We start from the raw sequence: 19,939 nt of genomic DNA, 5'->3' as shown, positions 1-19,939 counted from the left end.
CCAACAACATTTCCGGTGGATACTGTAATGAAAAAATTCCTTTAAATCGTTTAAAGTGTCAAACATTCCATTTTATCTCTGCGCAACGTAGGAAGTTATAATTGGAGCTATTCCACTCGAATCTTGCACAAAAAGTTGTAAGAGTTGAGCAAAAAACAGCTTTTAAATATTCTCACATATCTCTCGGCACCTTTGAGCATTAGAATTGGCACCCGGTTAAGGACCACTGGGTTAGACGTAAAGTGTCGTTATGTTAAAAAGATTTTATCCAAAGACATACTGGAAACAACAAGTCAATTATATGTAGTAGCTAAAATATGCAAAAAAATGGGTTTGCGCAAGGGGCCCTTATGTTAACAAGATTTAATTGAAAAGGACTAGAACAGTGGTCGTCAAACTCAAACCAAATACCCTTGATCCGCCCAAGTTTTCGTAGTGGTTTTATGTAGTGGGCCTTCGATAGTTCTAAAAACAGAATTTGGGGCCGCAACCAAAAAAGTTTGCCGACCACTGGACTAGAACATACAAGAAATATAATGTTGATTCGAGCGAAGCAATTTTACGTAATTAAAATACGCAAAAACTACAGTTTAAAGTTGGCCCCCTAAAATTCGCCCCTGCCTGACACTCACTTGTAAAGCAGTGAGTCGTCGTTTTTGAGTCGATGAGCTTCATCGACAGCGATCACCGCCCACGAGTGCGAGCCGAGGAAGCTCTTGTCCTTGAGTAGGATCTCGTACGAGGTCAACACCGCGTTGAACTTGTATCGGTTGTTCGGGAACTTCCACTCGATGTCGCGAATCTGTGACATAAAAAAGAACGCGTTACGGTGGTCTGTAGTTTTTGGAAATTGATGATTATTGACATTAAGAACAGGCATTATAAAATCATGGGCGAACCAGCCGAACGTATTGTTCCAAATCAGAGGTTGTCAATCTTTTTTTCTTTTTAGCGACCAAATATTAAGCCTAAGTGTAACATATTAAATTCTGGAGCATAATGGTTGAAGGTTGTAGTAAGACGTAGTAATAATATCAAAGCCCATACAGAAGTGGGTATCATTTTGAACGTTCGAATAACTCTTTATTCATTTTCAATCAAGTTAACGGACTTTAAAAACTTAGACAACCTGATGGAATTGATTTAAGTCCTGCTTTTTTTTTGTGAAATATTTTTTTTTTGTGATTAAAAAATCGTATAGCCTACAGCCCTACACAATATTGTTAGTGAAAAAATCTTGCTAGGCAAAGGTGGTGAGATAGAAACAGGGTGCTGGGTGATATTTATCTTTGCCTAAGTGTAAGATGTGGCTCTTTGCGGTTAACCAAGTAACAAATTTGATCTTCTACTGATTGGCCAACCCCGGTCTAGGGAATTTACCAAACACTATAAGAAACTTTGGAGCATAATGGTTAGAGCTTGTAGCAAGACGTAATAAGAATATCAAAGCTAATACAGAATGTAGGTATCTTTTTTACCAAACAGGGTCTATGTTGAAAACGATTAAAGAGTTATTTGAAACTGTAAAAATGATACCTACTTATGTATGGGAGGGGAGCCCTTTGACATTCTTATAACGTACTACAAGGATTTTTTTATAGTAGCAAAAAGCATGCATGCCTTACATTGCTCTTGTATCCTAAGAGCCTGCACTCACCGTAGCCCTGCTGGTTTGGTCGCCCATATAAACTATGGTGTTCATGAAAGGCGCCCACAGCTTAAACTCGCTCTGCCAGGCTGTCATAGTGGAGAGGGGCACGATAACCAGGAAGAGACCGTACAGCTCGTGCGTGTGGTAGAGGTAGGACAGGAATACGATGCTCTGGATTGTCTTACCAAGGCCCATCTCGTCGGCAAGGATCACGCTGTTGCCTCTGCGTAAAGAAATAAGTACGTTAATTGCAAAGAAAGTGGAAAAAAGGGTTGTAAACTAGTTTTTTAAGTCTGAGCAATTTTTTTTAGATTTGTGTGTGCACAAATTAAATAAAAATTACAAGTTAAAAAAAATTACAATTTTGGCACAAATAAAAAAATATCGTTTTTCCGAGGATAACACATTTAGGATAATTGTATTACTTTACACGGTTCATACAAACTATACGCCAAGATTTTTGTAGAAATTACAAAATATTTTCATTCCGCAGTTATAAGGTAAAACATATATTCTCTTTTCCGCAGTTATTAGGTGAAACATACACTCAAGAATTATCAACTTTTAAATATTTAAAACAAGACGCGTAATCGAAGACGGTCACAAACAAGTAGAGATGTCAGATACTTAACATTGTATTTTAAACCGATCCCAGACATTTTTTAGGAAAAGTATCGCTATCCGAATATATTAATATGCTCAAATAGTCGAAATAATTCAAATTAAAAAGTACAAATGCAGTTTTCCGTGTTATTAGGCTAAAAATTTGCTTAAACGTTAAGTTTGGCTACCTCCAGTTGTTAAACTACTATGTTTCAATAAATTACCTCGCTTCGTTGGATTGCAAACCGTGGTTGATATTTCTATTTAATTTGCTATCAGATCGGTGTTACCACCCTTTTTAGTTGTCTGGTGCGCCAAGTAATCATAACAAACAAAAATCTCACACTTGTACGACATTAGGTATTTTTTTAAACAAATTTATGCAAGGCAAGGAACAACTGGGTTTTTGAAGTCACATGAGAGCTTTTTGAGCCATAATAGGTGGAACAAAATCAAAAATAGGTATGATGTGGGCACTAAATACCCTTTCTTTCCCTTTTAAGCATAAATGATAAATGTCAGTTAGGGTGGAAATGCACAGTGTTAACCAACTTCCGTATAGACAACGTCATCCACTATTACGCAAATTTATATTTGAATGAAACTCTAAATGCAAAAGCCTCAGGGAAAAGGCGCTCTGAGTGCAAACGCCTTTTTAATCAATTCTTCGAAATTTCTTTGAAAATTTTGCGCAACACCGAAAGTCGCTCAAAACAACACGTGTGAATAAAAAAGTAACTTTGCATGCGCGACTTCGAAACCACGCGATAATATACCGAAACTAAGAGGATATTCATGACGGTGTGAATCGCAACCAAAAATAAATGGACCAAAAATACCGCGCATTTTATGATGCAAATCCAAAGCCCTAAAAAAAGTTAATTAAAATTGTATCACCCTGCGTGTTTTGAAAATAACTCGAAAACGAGATAGTGTAAATATAATGGTAAAGCGAATAACAAATAGTAAAAAAATGTGTTCCTTGAAAACACATTACTTAAGCTGCACTTAAAATCAAATCAAAGAATTTCAGAAAAAAAGGGATTTTTAAGACTTTTCAATATGCAAATAAATTTATAGACATTTAAAGGTTTGAAGACTTTGCGGCAACCCTAAGTCTGTCAATTCGAAGCAAGCCTTCACTCACAAAAGAGCTTTGCATTATACAAGAGTTCGTCTCTTCGTCTCTCATTGGTCTTATTGACGGCTACCAAAGATTTAAGCTATAAGGTAACCACAAAATCCTAGTATCACCTTAACATTACGTACTCTAAACGTGCTGTTAGTTAGTGGTAAGTAAGTGAATACGTCGCCACACGTCGGGAAGCGACTTAGATGTGATTGGGGTTCAAAGCACTGTTATTTGTAATAGGTATTTTTTGTGCATTGAATCGTAGGTGAGTCACGTACGCGTATAGCACCAGTGTCACAAATGGGGCGCGAAAATTATCGTATAAAAAAAACTTACATGCGGCCAACATACAATACGTACTATACTATATCGGGTGAATCGAATCAAGAAAATGTTAATAGCAAAATTGGTCGACCGATTTAACCACTAAAAAACGATTACATAATTTATTGAAACTAAGTACATATTTAGATAAAGTATGTATCAACACAGCACCACCTGCTTTCTTAAAAAAATCCTTTTATATGCAAGTATTACAAACTTTCCCTAGAATCCCGATAGTAAAGTTTAAGCATCCAACAAGCAACTGTTTTTTTCACATAACTGTTTTTTAACGCACGACCTTACACGATTATCCAATTACAGTCTGTAATAATGACTTGGAACCTAGAGGAGTCTTACTTACCTAAAAGTTTTCAGCATTCAGATTGATGGCGAGATAATACAGTAATACAAAGAACTACAAGAATAAATATAAGAATGTGGCCCAAGAAAGAGTAATGCAATAGTCAATTTTCAAGATAATGTAAGAGTAATGGCCAATAGTCAAAGTAAGAGTACTGCAACAGCAACTACAAGAATAATTAAAGAATAATATCTGTGGTCAAGTAAGATTAATTCAATAGCAAGTGGTAAAGATACAAGTAATGGTCTGTGGTGGTGAAGCAAAGGATAACGGAGTTAATGTAAGAATAAGAATAGTTCAATAGTCAGGTCAAAATGAAATGAAGAGTTATAGTTTACAGTCAAATGCAGTACTGCAACAGTAACTACAAGAATACACTAAAGGACGGTATCCTGTGGCCAAAGTAAGAGCAACTCAGTAATCAGTTGTCAAGATATAAGTAATGGTATGTGGTCAAGATATAAGCAATCGTATAAACATTGGTCAAAATAAAATCAATTGTAAAATATACGCAATTGTATAACCAGTGGTCAAGATGAGGCAAAGTGGTCAGTTTTACTCACTTGCACCAAGAATGGCTGATCCAGTTCACTCCCTCCAGCTGGTAGTCCCTCAACTCCAACCTCCCCGCGAACCAGTCGGGCTGACGCGTCATCGGCACGAAGCGGGGGCGGTGTCGGAGGACCTGCGAGCATACAGACAACGTTAGCCACAAATGTTTGTTTGCTTTGACAGCCCTGTAAACTCTCTCAGTAGACCAGTGGTTCTCAAACTTATTGGCTTGCGGCAAATTAAATATTTCGCGGCACATTTTTAACAGAATAAAAAGGTAATTTTACAAAAGCTCTTAACACGGGACAAACCACATGTAAATGTCTTAATATTATTAATTTGTAATGGATAGTGCGTATTTTCAAGTCTAATATTGCTAAAACAAATAACTTATTTTCCAAAAATTAGAAAAAGTTTCACGGCACACTTGACAATACCTAGAGGCACACAGTTTGGGAATCACTGAAGCGAATCGAGGTGCATCTGTTGGCAATTTTATTTTACTTCGTTTGGTTGATAGTGCAATTCTACTGTGTATTGCTGGCGCCGAAAACATTTTGTTTAATTTTGGTTAAACTGCCGAACCCACAAAATGAGCGCTATTGGCCACAAACCGTCGACAGTTTTCTGCTAATACCTCTTAGTAAGAGTTATTTTCTGTTCAAACTCCGAAATTTGGGCTAATCGGAAGTACCGCCGTTTTGTCATTTTCAAAAAATTCTCATTCAAAAATCAAAAACATTTCTTCAATAAAGGTTGCTAAAAAAAGTGTCACGGATTTTGCTAGAATCCCCGTTTAAACCCTCTTTTAAACAGTCAATGAAAGATGGATACACACAAGTCTACATCAACTGTGCTGTTTTAACTTCTTGTCATTGTTATTTTTATATATCCGGTTTATGATAATATCAACAGGAATATTTTTCTTACTATAGTTCAGCTAAATCTACCCGGAATACAAGCAACGCCGCAAACGTGCGTTGATAACAACCGGCGACGTAGCAACATGACGTCACGTGACCAACCGCCGGCGCGTTTCAAAACCATGGCAACGTCATAGAGTGCAACGTCATACGCGTCATGAGCGTGCAGAGCGTGTGCTGTTCGCTTCCTGTGCTGTTTGCCCGTGCAGCAACTGCAAGAGTTTCGCTCAAGCTACAGGAAAGAACTTGCAGCTATTTTTAGCCTCTCTGTTTTTTATTTATGTGCTGTGAAAAGATCAGGAAGTGAGCTAATGCGGAAGAGTGGAGACATTTATCTGAATTTACTGTGTTTGATGGAGTTTTAATTAAAACACATTACTCTCGTAGGGGAGCGGTTTTTAATTGATGGGCTGTTAACTTGTTACTGAAGTCATTTCAATTCATTTTTGGCTTGAGGAATTAAACTCTACAACATTTCAATTTATTTTAATGTGATTTCGTATGAATTTACTTCTCTTCAAACCTTGCCTATACAAGAAGTACCTAACATTAAAGGTACACTACTTTCGTAAAAAGACCTGAATTAATTCTTGTTTTTAATAAAGCGGTCTAAATAGTAAGCTATATTGGTAAAAGTAGGCCGCGAAAAACGAAAGATTAAAAGTATACCGCTCGAGTAGAACTGTGAACTTGCACCAACACATAACGAAGGTGTGCGACCCTTAAGCCGTTCAGCTACATGAGCAGACAGAAACCCGACATATAACTTTATACCCAATGGCGGTAATGAAACACTGAAAATTGTGTGGCTGAAAGTTTCGTGACAAGTGGAAAGCCAGCAAAGCTGAGCAAAAATACGGGGTAGATGTAGTTTTTCGCGTATGCTAATCGATGCAAAAAGTTTACGCTAGAACGATTAATATGCCGCCAGTTACGTCACAAGGAAATTCCGTGAAATTTTCACGAAATAAATCGACTTTTTCGCTACGAAACGACCTGGCGTGACATTGTTTAAGCGGAAACGTGTGAACGCTATTTTGACCGTGGCGTTAATTTCATCACCGGTTTATGAGCACCGTTTCCGCTTTCTGAGCTGGGCAGAGCTCGAAAATAGTTGAGGGTGGTCCATGCGTAAAGCGTAGAGGCCTACTATTTTGAACCTTGCGGTTGCGTAAAATACTTTACATAGCTCGGCAAAGACGACAAGGAAATGACACAAAACAGTTCTGTAAACATCAAACAACTGAGAGTTTGGTGGCGTTGTTTCGTTTCACTGCTTCGGTGGTATTTTGCTACTATGGTCCCTGGTTTAATCAACTTTTGTATATTTCCATTTGGGGGTAATTGATTAATTAAGTGCATTGCAAAAAAAAATTGCACGGGGACGTTCAACATCCAACCGCATATAACCAGGAACCAAACGGTAATTAATCATTTTTAATAGACCCTGTTTCAGCCGGGTATTCCTCATCATGGGAACAAAAACAATAACCGGGAAGTAACTCCTAAGTACAATAAGATTAATGTCCATGAGCAAACGGCAGAAAGTCAAAACTGGAAGTAAAATTTGCGATGAAGGTACTTTCAAAAATGGCACATGGTTCGCCCATTACACAGGTAGCGGTTGGGTCATCGAAGGCAAAGACTTCAAATTGTGCCTAATTATTATTCTAGCAATATTTATTAAAAATCAAGGTGATTATACACTTCTATTAAAAAAACAAAGACATTAAAAGACTCTTCCTAAAATTGGATCTCCAAGCTGTGCACATAATTTGAAAACAAAACAGTATAAATACCATGACAAAGTAACAATTAGTTTAAAAAAATGTTTTTGCAACGGCATTATCTAAACACAAAACTTGAGCTGCACATAAACTTAGAGGACTCTTCAAAAGACTTTTAGAAAAACATTTTTTAAAGACTTTTAAAGAATTAAAGACTATGTGGCAACCCTAAATAATAGGAGATCACATAACTTTACCATTTGCAAAAAGGAGGTAATTGCCACCAAAAAAGATTATCTCAAGGAAAACGGCTTTAAAAAGTTAAGCACGATTGAAATAAATCAAATTGTTATATATAAAAAAACTCGCTGTGGTTACGCGGGAGTAGTTTTCGTTTCAAGAACATTAAGACACGCGCCGAACGGTTGCAAAAACATGTCAAACTTCTCAACGAGAAAATTTCGCGCCTCTCGCCAAAACAGGAACTCAACAATTCGGCCTCAATTGGCCGCGGGTTGACGCTACAAGTTTGGCTTCATCGCGAGCCGTTTTCGGGGCGCGCAAAGTTGCCAAAAAGCGGTTTTTGGAGCGGCCCTTGTGCCGTTGAGGAAGTACGCGGTCTGGCTATTGAGGGTCGTGTCAACACTGATGCACGCGGAGCAGTAGGCGAGGCCACACTTTACACACGTGTGCGGCTTTTTACATTAAGCTTTTGCTGAAGTGTTATGAGCTAGGTTCACTTGCATTGAGTTTCTTATGTGGAAAATATATTTCTTGGCTTCGAGAGCAGACAAATGCGGGGGTCTCAGGAGAAAATTTTAGATCTCCGGAGCAAATTTGTTTGCGAGAGCATCGAATTTTCTTTCAATTTTTTTTCGGCCGCCCATACATCCAAATGTTTCGTGGTGCTTTTTTTTACAAAACTATTCCATAGTGCTGATGTGAAAATTTTTCCAGCGAACCTTTGCATTGGTCTTTGTTTTCAAACTTAACAAATTTCGAGGAAGAAAAAGCTACTCTTCGTGAGATAAAGCAACATAAGATGACTGAAGTGTTATGAGCTAGGTGCATGCGTATATGTGTGTAAACTGTGTATGGAACATAGTGGGTACAACAAGTTTAAAATAAACAATTTCGGGTCATGAATTTCGGCAGGTCAAGAGACAAATTTTGGCAGGTCAATTTTCTGAAGCGGCTCGGATTTTGAGAAACGTACTGTATTTATAACACGCACGAAACGCCTTAAAGTAATTACTCGACCCACAAGGATTTTCAGCCGAATTTGAGATAAAATGAATTACAGCCAAAAACGCAAGAGCCTGGGTTCAAAAAGCAGACGTGCTTCGCAACAGCCGACCAGGTTAGTAAGTGGGTAACTTTTAAGTGGGGTAAATCTCACCCCTATGGCTTTAAGCCGATCAGTAGATAGCTGCTGATCCAGTGGCCTATGCGCGCAGAATAGTTACGCCACACGTTTATGGACATGGGACTTGATTATAAATAGCATGCAAAACTCGAGTAATTTCTTTAATAACACTTAACCACCCGAATTCAAGCGTTAACCCCAGTCTTAACCCAACAATTGTGTGACGTTTTTCCATGAGGGCTTGTGAAAAATCCGTATTAATGCCAAAAATGAAATATCTTTTTTCTCAAAATAAATACTATGGAGGGCGCCCAAAACGCGATGAATAAAACAAATCACTTTACGTAATACTTGTTTAAGGTTATTATTACTTGGCATCAAACTTAGGAGTTCGGACGTTTGTCCACAACCGAGTAAAACAACCTTTATTGCCGAACTAATTATCGTAAGTAATATAACGAGCCGGCATCAAAAACTAAACCATTATCTACCAATAGACCCAACTGCATTCCATAATTTGTAGACGTTAAAAATTCACGCTATTTTTTTTTTCGGCTGAAATCCTTATCAAAACTAGGACGATATTCACGTTAAAAACGAAAAAAATTGTTGGTAATTTAACTAGGTCGGTCATATTCCACGCTAAATGACGTCACTGGCGTGATTTGTGCAAGCAATAAACGCCAAAGATCTCTGGCGGGAAGGCACTAGAAGGTAATCGGGACAGTATAGCAGTAGGTATCTACTGATCGGCTTCAAGGCCACCACAGAATATAGCTTTCAAGCCATCAAAAGTATTCCGATTAGGTTGTCGCAAACGAATGGGGAAAGGGCCCAGCAAAAATAACTTGGAAACGCAACTAGATATCGCACACAGTCGAAGGCCTGCCACGCGCGCGGCGTTGTCACAGGAAGTTCCAATCATTCGACGCAATCAACGTGAGTTGAACGAAGGGGGAGGGGGGACTCTTGCTTGGGAATGTGATGCCAACTGGGCGACTGTTATTTGCGGTGGGCGATTGCAAGATTGCTCGCGTGTAAACAGAGTGCTAGACAAGGTATTGAGATCGCACATATGCTGCTATAATCATAGAAATAGCCTGATACAAAAGTAAACCCTACCAATTTGACGGCGTTCAACGTTATGGGTTGAAGCACGGCAGAAGCTTGGAGTAAATTTAACAACTTTTTTTTTTACCAAGGTGCAGATTTAAACGGTTCACTGAAAACAGCGCCCTAATTGGCCAAATAGTTAACGCTAAGAGTTGAATCGAAGTATTTTTATAAGTGCAGAAGATTATTGTGGTATCAACCTTTGATTAATTTTGTCCAGAGTTTAGGCTTTAAGAAGAAGGGTTGGAGCTTATATTATATTTCCGTTGAATTTTGATTAAACTGTTGTGTGCTGTGGACGTTGTGATTTAAGTTCAACCAATCATCAATTTTGACAGATTGATGTGCTTCAATTAGGATTAAATTTGTCACCAGAAACAACAAGACAGACAAAATGGTAAAAAAGTCAAATTTGCTTGTCAATAAAGCTATATAGAAGTGCAGCAGACCATGAAAAAAGTTATCTAAAACTAACAATCTTTTGTCGTATTTGTGTAATTCTAAATCTGGAAATCAGGAGGCACTCTTTATCGAAAATTTACACTAAAGGACAACTTAATAATAATATCAAGAACCATACAAAGTAGGTATCATCTTAAACGTTTCTAATAGCTCTTTAATAATTTTTTTGTCAAGATTCTAATATAATTCGTCGTTAAACAGTGTCACCAAAATTCCTAAAAATAGCAGAAATCCCCACTTGAAAGTCGCGTGTAGGTTGACGGACAGCCGGAAATTGAAAGCAAAGCACAACCGGTTAGTCACCGGCGCCGTTTGGGGGACTTAATCACACAGGCAGGAAAAATCTAACGGATGCTGATTGCAGTCAGTCGATGAGATAACCCCAACGTAACAAGTAAGAGAAGATGACGCGCAACTTAGCAGCCACAACACGATCAATTTGACAAAACAAGCTATTTCTCTAGCGGTGGCAAAGAATTGCCAGTTCGTTCGCAGAAAAAGGAACATCAGCGTTTTTTTCCGGGGTTCAACAGCGAGGTTATAGCGAGGTTATAGTTTGAGTTTTAAGGGGAACTGCTGGTATTGCTGTTGTATCTATTCAAGCGGTTGTTTTGACGGCAGCGTTAAAAGCAAATTGGGCTGACAACTTTTTTTACAAAGCAGATATAAAATTCAGTCAGTGCACGTGGCGGCGTTAAAAGCAGGCTAAACCGTTTTTTTCATTCAGTTTTGGAGATCGTGAGTTACAACAAATACATAGAAACCTTCCTTGCCAAGTTACACGAATATGATCTTGAGATTGTTTTGAAATAAGAATATGATCTGGAGATGGTTTTGTAAAAATGTCGTTTAACGAAAGTACGCGTGCACAGGTTTATGTAGAAACAGTTATTTTTTGGAATAATTGAATATCAATACTTTCATTTAAATCGATGTAAGATATCAGAAAAGATACCGATCGTCACAATATACCGTTCTCTCAATGTATGTAGTGTGTAGTAGAAACCAGATGCTTTGGCCGAGTTATTAGTGATGTCATCGTTTGTATTGTCATTACTCTTCTAGCATTTACCCAATTTCAAGTTATTAACCTTATTCGTTTTTGTGTGAGAAGTATTTAAGTTGGTTTAAAACAACATACAAATGTTGAACAGTATATAAATTCTCAAAAAAGGCCTTTAGAACCTGTGCATTTATGGACTATATAACTCACTGAAATAAAATAAAACCAAGAATACTTGTGCTGAAAGCTAGAAGTCAAGTTGAATAGTTGGTATTACTAGTTGAAAGATGTGCAACACACGCTGGCAACTATTTCGGGACTCTAATATTTTCGTTTTTCAGGCTAGAAGCGACCATAGGCGACGCACAACAAAACGGCCGCAAATATTCAAAGCCGCAAACCCAAAAAAATGAACGCAAAAATCGCGTTCGGATTTCTGCTTCAAGCCATATTGACAATGGCGACAATCCCACTCAGCAGCGCAATGGACTTGGACGTGTGCCCTTGCGACAACGGTAGCAGGCAATTCGTTGCTTTCTCTGCGACCGGCGACTCCGGCGTCGACTACTACGGGGCAAGGGACGTTTGCGGCCGGCCGGATTGGCGCCCAGACATCGGGAGCGCCGTCGAGCATCTGCGGGAATTGGGGCCCGGAAACCTGGCCAAAATCGACGGCGGCTTGGAGCTCTCGACGGTGAAGAGGTGCATCGCTGATTGCGCGGGGTGGGTACGAGTTTTCGTATTTTTGTTTTAGTAAGGTTTGGCCTAAATGTACACCAATCACCGTCTTTTGAACGTTTCGAATAACTCTTTATACTGTTGAAAATAAATAAAGAGTTATTGGAAACTTTCAAAATGCTACCTACCTCTGTATATTCTTATTACGTCTTGCTACAACCTTCAACCATTATGCTCCATAATCACAGTCTGTTACGCAAATTAGCAATCCCCCGATTTTATTGTCATTTTAAAGGTTGGAAAAAATTATATGCTTACAAAAATCTGTGCCAATGTTTTTTTGTTTTTTTTTGTGCTTTTTTCGCAACCTTTTAGCCTTGTCACTGCGGTCTCCAATAATGTGATATAAAAAAAATTGACCGACCACATTAAAATTAAAATGCACAAAGAAAACAATTTAACAGTCATTTCGGACATGAATAATCCAGTTTGTGGCGATTTTGTTGTGACGAAACAGCAGGTAACAAAACGAACTGTCCCAGTGTCTTTAACGATTTAATGCATTAACAAAGCCAATAAGCTGCGTTGTTGTTAAAAGTTTAATGATTTTATTTTCAGAAAAGCACAGGGCAACTTCACAACGGCTTTTGAAAGTTCCCGGTTTTGGCTCGGACTGAGGTACCACTGCGACACTGGACAGTGGTTGTTCGAAATCGACGGGACGCTTCATTTTGACAACAACAACGAGACGCGAAAGGAATGCAAGTCGACAGACCGAGGAAAAAGTCAAGGTTTGGGAATAAACGGCATGTTATATAGATGTCGGTTTCAAACTAAAATAAAGTTACTCTTCAGGAAACAATACAAAATAAATTTATTTTTTTAATTCTACCTATACACAACTAAGATTCCCACAGTGCTCAATATGACGTCATTTATTAAGATGATTTCGCCAAATCACAAGAGTTTCAAGGGCTGTTAAGTTATGACCTTATGGCTCCGCAGATGACCCAATAGCTGCATATATATAACTTATATTTTTAAGGAACTCAACGCACCAAAAATAGCAGTTTAAATACAGCCAGGCAAAATTTAGGTTTGTATTTAAAAGCAAGAAAATTACATTCAAAAAGTTCATTTATATAGATAAAGTATGCATGATTGTAAAGTATGTATATTGATTGCTGTAAAAAAGTTTTCCATTAATTTATTTAAAAAAATTAAAACGTTCATAATGCTAAATAAGCAATACATTGCTTCTACGAATATAAAAATAACTCAATGGTTAAATTAAGAAATTTCTCTTAATTTAAAATTTTTCCAAAGATAAACGAGAAAGTAAGGTAAAATTACTCGTTCTACAAGATATAAATCCAACTTTAATCTGCGATTCGTACTTTAATTGAATTTGTATAACGTACAGGTGTGTGCAGTTTCATGCACAAAGGCAACATACTGACCACTGAGTGTTACACCAACTACACGGGGTTTATTTGCCAGTACACAAAACCACAAGCCGGCGTTCAAGGTGAGTAAAACTGAATTTTTAGTGCAAAGTCAAGTATAGACAGGCCAAATCTTGGTGCTAAGATAAATGGAATTTTTAAAAGATTATACTTGCGTTAAACAATCGTTTGGTTTGCTATTTATGGCGCAGCGAATCTAAAGTTTAGCTTCGAAACAACGTTTATATCCAGTCTGATCATGCAACAATTCTTTAACCAACCATAGGGATCGAGCTTAAAATGCGAATTATTTATTGATTAACGGAGTCCGTTATCATTTACAGATTGGCCGACAGGAATATACAAGATTAAAAGCACGACCAAGACCAGCACAACAGAGCCTTCTACCGTCCCGAGTTCGACAACTAAAATTACGACAAGCGCAAGTCCCGAAACAACTCAAACTTCGACAAAAAATCTGACAACAAGTGAGAATACGAGTCCGCAGAAAGTCAGGAACGGCGCGAAGGTGATTTTTGGTGAAATAATTTGAAAGCTTTTAGGTGTTTTTTGTTACACATTAAGAACACATTACACGTTGCTTAATTTTAATTGTAAAAAAAAAGGAAGGCAACTAGAAAACATTATATTGCATGGGAATTCAAAATAAATAACAACTGATCAATTACTACGTTTTATTTGGTTCTTCAATATGTATTTAGTGCGAAATCTTACCATTCTTGGTAACCAGCGCGAATTAATTTTTACGTTTGGCGAAATTAACAACGGAAAAATAAAGGCAATATACAGTGATCGATTCTCATCTAACAGTTGGATTTTCTCCACTACCCTTTGTTTAATGTTTTTAACAGTTTTATTTATTTATTTTTACCACAGGCGCTGCAGTCCCGGGCATTGAAGGTGTTAAACCGAGGGTTGCGTCTCTCCAAAAATACGTCGATGGAACAGGCCACGTACATATTGGTCAAAGCCAACGGTAAGAATTTAAACTATAATCTAAATGTCGATCGGAAGTTAAGAAAAGAGTAGACTTTTATTGAGAAATGGATTAATCCTTAATCTTGACACATCAAGAAAAAAATAAATCTTTGACGAATACTTATGCATTTTGTAGGCTTAACTAATCGACTGAGATAAAATAGGTTTGCGGAGCATCAGTTTCTTTAGATCAGTGTTTTTCAACCTATCAGTCGCGACCTAAAGTTCGGTCGCAGTTTTATTTGGTTGGTTGGCTGACTACACTAGTTTACATGGTTAAATTTGAGTTTTAAGAAAGATTGCTGATAAAGTTTAAATAGGTCGTGTTAATTTAATTCGCACTTATAAAAATACGTTTCAAGTTTTATTCACTTACAAAAAGTTTGATGAAAATATTTGGGTCACCTGACCTTTGCTGCTATACTTTTGCTTAGTATTTGGGTTGCCGCGAGGTTGAGGAACACTAAAAAAGACGACAAAAAATTCTCTTCGGCCGATAACGGTATTGTAAAAGGCAGTGTGAAGCCCCATTCATGAATTTTATTTTACTAGATACGCTGGGACACGTTTTAAGCCATCAGAATCCCTTGGAAGTTCAAGTCCTTATCAAAGCAGGAAAATTGCTGAAGAAAATCGCCAACATGAGAGGGGAGAAAAAAGCAAACAAAACAAAAGTCGAATACTTCGCGAGGAACTTTGTGGCAGTGACAAGGTGAATTTAGCAGGAATTAATTTTCAAAAGCTAAAAAGGTTGTAATATTTCTGAACTCAAAAAAATATAAAGAAACTTTGACAATTTGTTTTTAAATTTTTACCCTTATCGCACATCAAACTTAAACCAAAACTAATGACTAAAACTAAAAACTAATCGCTTTTGTATTACATGAGGGATAACAAATGGATCAGGGACCATACTGAAAATTATTTCAAGACAAAAACATCGCCGTTTGTTGCATTCAGAGATAAAACCGGCATCTGCAAAAACACCAAATTGTCCATTAAACCGTCGAACCGTTAATACAAACTTTTGACACCAATGCTGGTAGTAAAGATAATATTTCGACGAAGACGGCTACGCACAGTATTTTATTCTACTTTAGTCGCTAAAATGCCACCTACTTATGTATGGACTTGATATGCTTATACTGCGTCTCACTGCAACCTCCACCATTATGCTCCGAACTTGTTTCCCATAATTTCTAATTTTTATGACAAACAGCAAAATCCTGGACGAGCGCAACTCGGAAAGCTGGCGTCTTTCGGCAGCCAAGGCGAAGCTCGACAGCAGACCTCAGCAACAGCAGCAAAACCCAATGCAAGTCGTTCGCCTGCTCAGACAGGTCATAGCCAGGCGCAAGGAGAAGCTAAAAGGCAGCAAGAAGTTGCGGAGCGGCAGCATCGCAGTCCAAGTCCGCGAGCACGGGAGGAATTTGAAGGAGAAAGTATATGCCGAAGGTGGCTTTACGTCGGTGTCGATCGAATACGGCAACTTGGCTCGATTGCTGAGCAGAATGCAGAATGAGGAGGATGAGACGTTGTTGCTGACGACGGACACGAAGGAAAGCACGTTGAAAGGCGAGTTTGCTGCTGACTGATGCAGACTTCCGCTTAAAGTTGGCCTCTATGGTTTAACCAGGGTCGGAAACCAAAGATCACGCAATGAAAGTGTGGCCTTGGTCGTAGAAGCTATTGAAGTTGCGCTTTTTAAACGTTAAATTTTAAAACAGGCATCTGATACAAACACGTTATATTGTTTACAAGTAGTTGCTAAAAAAAATTGATTGCAACCCTTTTGTAACCCCATAAATTTTCATAAACATATGCAAACGCCGTAAAATAAAACAAAAAACAGTAGGACTGGTATAGAATCCTCATTCCATTAATCACTGTCATCTATATGTAACCTAGAGTCTTCCACCACCAAAAATATATATTTATTGGCTGTGTACATTAAGCTCAAATTTGTCAGTTACAGAGTGCATTGCAAAAAGTAACACGAATAATGAATAAGTGCATAGCACAAGACCCGTAGAAAGACATTATCATCAAGATTGTTTCAGCTAAAAAAAAACATACTGCTACACTAAACGTTTTTAAAATGACTTGCTTAACAAATACCTTATTATTCAACAGGCTTAAACAGCAAAGAGTTTGTTTACGGCTCTTCCGTGCTATCCTACACTATGTACGACAGAAAGGGAAGCGAGGTGAGCGTTCCCCTCAACTTCACTCTTCACCGGGAACAAACATCCTCCTCAGAGTCAAAAGAAGAGCAAGAGAGGAGAAAGAAGATCTCGTGTCAGTTCTATAACTACACGAGCTCCAAGTGGAGCGACTTCGGTTGCCGGGTAACAGGAGTCAGCAAAGAAGAAGAGGTGACTTGCTCGTGCAACCACACCACCACATTCGCGCTCTTTCTGGTCAACTCCAACCTCCGGAAGATCAAGGATCGCTGTCACCGCGTCTCGGAAGTCAAGTTGGTCAGCTACGCTTGCTGCGCTGTCTCGGCGCTCTTCTGTCTCATTACAATCGCCTGCTTCCGTATGGCGCGTACCGCATCCGGCAACGCTGGCAAATCGGAGCGGCACGTTACGCACGTAAACCTTACGCTTGCGGTTCTGGGCGTCAGTCTTGCGGTTTTGTTCAGCGACCTGGCCGCCTCGTGGGGGCGCGTCGCCTGTACGGCCAGCGCTTTCGTCAGCCACTACTTTGTTCTGGCCAGCTTCGCGTGGATGGGCGTCGAAGGCCTTATACTTCACGTCTACATTATACGCGGCAACATACGCAACCGCACCCTTGGCTGGGTTAAGTTCGCAGTCGGATGGGGTCTTCCGGCGATTGTAAGCGGCGCGACGCTGGCCTACGGACTTGCGGCAGGCGCGTACATCTACGAAGGCGTTGAGTTCGCCCGAAACGGCATGATTTGCCTCCTAGAGCACGAGAATAACCTCTCGTGGGCTGCAAGCGGTCCGGTTCTAATCGTTCTGTTCTTTAACACGATCTTACTGGCCAGGGTCCTTACAGTGATCGTACGGCTTTCGCGCGAGAGCAGGCAATATCAAGCCTCGCACTCGACCCTTATCAGCAGCGACACTTCAAGTAGTGGGGCTTGCAACGAGGGGTCCGCGTCCCCGCCAGCTGGACGGGAAATTCCCCTGGTGGTTTTCAGCGCCTTCCTAAGACTCTTTCCGCTTCTTGGAGTGACTTGGGTGCTCGGCTGGCTCCCGACCTTCATGCTAAGCGGTGGTACGGAGTTAGACGAGTGCACCACTTCGGATACCCTTCACGACGTGTTTTTAGGCTTCCACGCTGCTCTCAACGGGCTCCAGGGCTTGTTTATCTTCGCCATTTGCGTGCTGAAGGATAGGTATGTGCGCGAGGCGGTCAAACGGCGACTTACAGGGGCACTGGACGCAGCTCAGTACCACCAAAAACACAGCAAAGTGTCGGCGTCGGCGGGGAAGAAGCACACGTCAAGTTAGCTCGTGGTGGGCTAACGTGATGGCAACTTGAGCGCAGTGCGTTAAGCTTGTTGGCATCTTCGGGTCGCTCGGATAGTTTGTCCAATACTTCGTATTTTGTTACGATACTGAAACCCATTATTTTTTGGAAAAACTACGGCAGTTCGATCCCAAAAAATGACAACTGATAAGATGTAAGGGGAAAATGGTAATGTTTTTTTGGTTAACAGGCCACAAAGAGGCCTGTCTCTTCGATTGCCATTTTAACTCTTTCTATGAAAAGGTGTTAGTAAGAAACTAAGAAGCCATTGCTCAAATGCACAAATAAATGGATGGCACATCGGCACTGATACGAGCCTATAGTGTGGAACAAGTACCGATAAAACCACCATGGTATCGGGTATCGGCTTCGATCCGGTAGTATTGCATATCCCTTCTCGGATATAAGCACAGTACGAAAAATTTATTTTTAGCCATAGCGATGACCTCAACTTCGAGTGTGTTTACATCGTTCACGGCCAACTTATTTTTATCCATAGCACGATTGATGTGTTTACGCTAGCCCTTGCACAACCTTTTGCTGCGCTGCCTACGTGACCTTTGGCTAACGAGCGATGAACGCGAGTGAACAAGGGTGGGGCGAAATTGGGCGTTTTTTCAGAGGTGTCAAAACATACCGAAAACTGCGTGCCTTATCTTTTAAAGCAGTGATTCGCAAACTGTGTGCCGCGGTACACTACTGTGCCTCGAGAGATTGCCAAGTGTGCCGCGAAACTTTTTGTAATTTTGGACAATAAGGTATTTGTATTACCACTAGGCAAGCATTTTAGACTCAAATACGCACTAATTAATATCAAATTAATAATATTGAGACATTTACATTTAGTTTGTCGAGTTAAGGGCGATTGTAAAGTTACCATATTGTCGTTCTGTTAACAGTGTGCCGCGAAATATTTAAGATATTTTTAGTGTGGCGCGAGCCAAAAAAGTTTGGGAACCACTGGACTTCTCAAACCAAACAAAAATATCGATTTCGAGGACACACTGTTCGTTTTAGACGGGGACTCTAAAAAATCGAAAACGAAACCCACCAAACGCCAAGGTTACAAAGTTTCCGCCTATGTTTGCAAGAGTTCGGGGGCCGGCGACCTATTAAACCCGGCACTATATGCGCAGTGCACGCCCAAGTGTTGCAACAATGCGCCGAAACCGGAAGGAAGCCTTAAACGTGCGTTTTGTGGTCGAGGGATATGCAGCTTTCGTTGCAAGTGCGCCGCAAGGAACCGACCGTGATACTGCGCTTGCATTCGGCGGTTTGCTGTCCTATTCTGACAGGATATCCTTTCAAACGGGCGAACTTGACTGTTTTTTGCACGTTCGTTTGACAACACGATTTATTGCGGACGTTTTTACGCACATCATGCGGCATTTTGTTTTGGGGTTTTGATTGGTTGTTTCCCGAAAGAGTGTCATAACGCAAGACGCTGAGGTAAGTGCAATGAAAATCAAAGCCAATACAGTAATAAATATCAACAAAAAATATTTGAACCGTTCGCAAAATGATACCTACTTCTGTTTAGGCTTTGATATTCATTCCAATACCACAACCTTCAGCTAATAATCCCCAACTATGGGGTAACAGTATTTCTTTGTAATATTTCGCGATTGCCTACTAAAATGTTTGCGCGTGTATGACGCTGTTTTACTTTGACATTATGATGCGTATTTTTCATTGTACGACTTTGCTGGCCTTTTTTCATTGAAAGGTGTTGTAAATGAAATATTTTCAAAAAACGACAACAGTCGCAGTTTTGTGCGATCTTTGGTCAGCGAAATCCGACAACCGTGGTATTTCCAACAAAAAAAGCGCAGAGCATATGCCCGTCCGTCCAATGACGTCACTAACGGCGGGGAGCAAAAGTTGAAGATCGTGACGTAACAATGGGCCTCGCCCTGCGACACGTGGTCCTGTAAAATAGCAATTTTTTTCTCGTGTTTGTGCATTGTTGTTCGTTTTATTTCTGCTGTTTAAACTATTTCGTTGACGCAAAGTTGCACCTATTACAGTGTGTGTGTTTTTTCCTAATGACTACAGTGTTGTTGTACAGTGCCGCGTAATTTTATTTATACAAAGTGTTA

At 39.6% G+C, this 19,939-nt stretch overlaps 2 protein-coding genes across 2 annotated transcripts in view; one reads left to right on the top strand and one right to left on the bottom strand.

The window, feature by feature from the left end:
* The window catches only part of LOC146157313 (ATP-dependent chromatin remodeler CHD1-like), a 61,361-nt gene that overhangs the window by 27,622 nt on the left and 13,800 nt on the right, over positions 1-19,939 (bottom strand). Inside the window, exons 13-15 of the mRNA XM_083388168.1 lie at positions 4,635-4,756; positions 1,658-1,874; positions 633-802 (exon numbers count right to left, since the gene is read on the bottom strand). Of these exons, the coding sequence (XP_083244294.1) occupies positions 633-802; positions 1,658-1,874; positions 4,635-4,756 (509 nt within the window). The remainder of the gene's footprint in view (positions 1-632; positions 803-1,657; positions 1,875-4,634; positions 4,757-19,939) is intronic.
* On the top strand, positions 11,675-17,821 carry LOC146157314 (uncharacterized). Its single transcript, XM_083386801.1, has 6 exons — positions 11,675-11,940; positions 12,514-12,686; positions 12,813-12,872; positions 13,319-13,427; positions 15,559-15,914; positions 16,473-17,821. Exons 1-6 carry the CDS (start codon positions 11,675-11,677, stop codon positions 17,819-17,821), a joined length of 2,313 nt encoding a protein of 770 aa, XP_083242927.1.

Source organism: Ascidiella aspersa, chromosome 4 (assembly GCF_963924565.1).
Source record: "Ascidiella aspersa chromosome 4, kaAscAspe10.2, whole genome shotgun sequence".
NCBI lineage: Eukaryota > Metazoa > Chordata > Ascidiacea > Phlebobranchia > Ascidiidae > Ascidiella > Ascidiella aspersa.
Note: the sequence above shows the minus strand (reverse complement) of the source record. Positions and strands in the feature narration are given on the sequence as shown.

Coding starts and splice junctions, on each gene's coding strand:
- LOC146157314 (XM_083386801.1), top strand. CDS start 11,675: ATGGCGACAATCCCACTCAGCAGCGCAATGGACTTGGACGTGTGCCCT. Junction 11,941..12,513: donor TGCATCGCTGATTGCGCGGG/GTGGGTACGAGT, acceptor TTTTATTTTCAG/AAAAGCACAGGGCAACTTCA. Junction 12,687..12,812: donor AGACCGAGGAAAAAGTCAAG/GTTTGGGAATAA, acceptor AGATTCCCACAG/TGCTCAATATGACGTCATTT.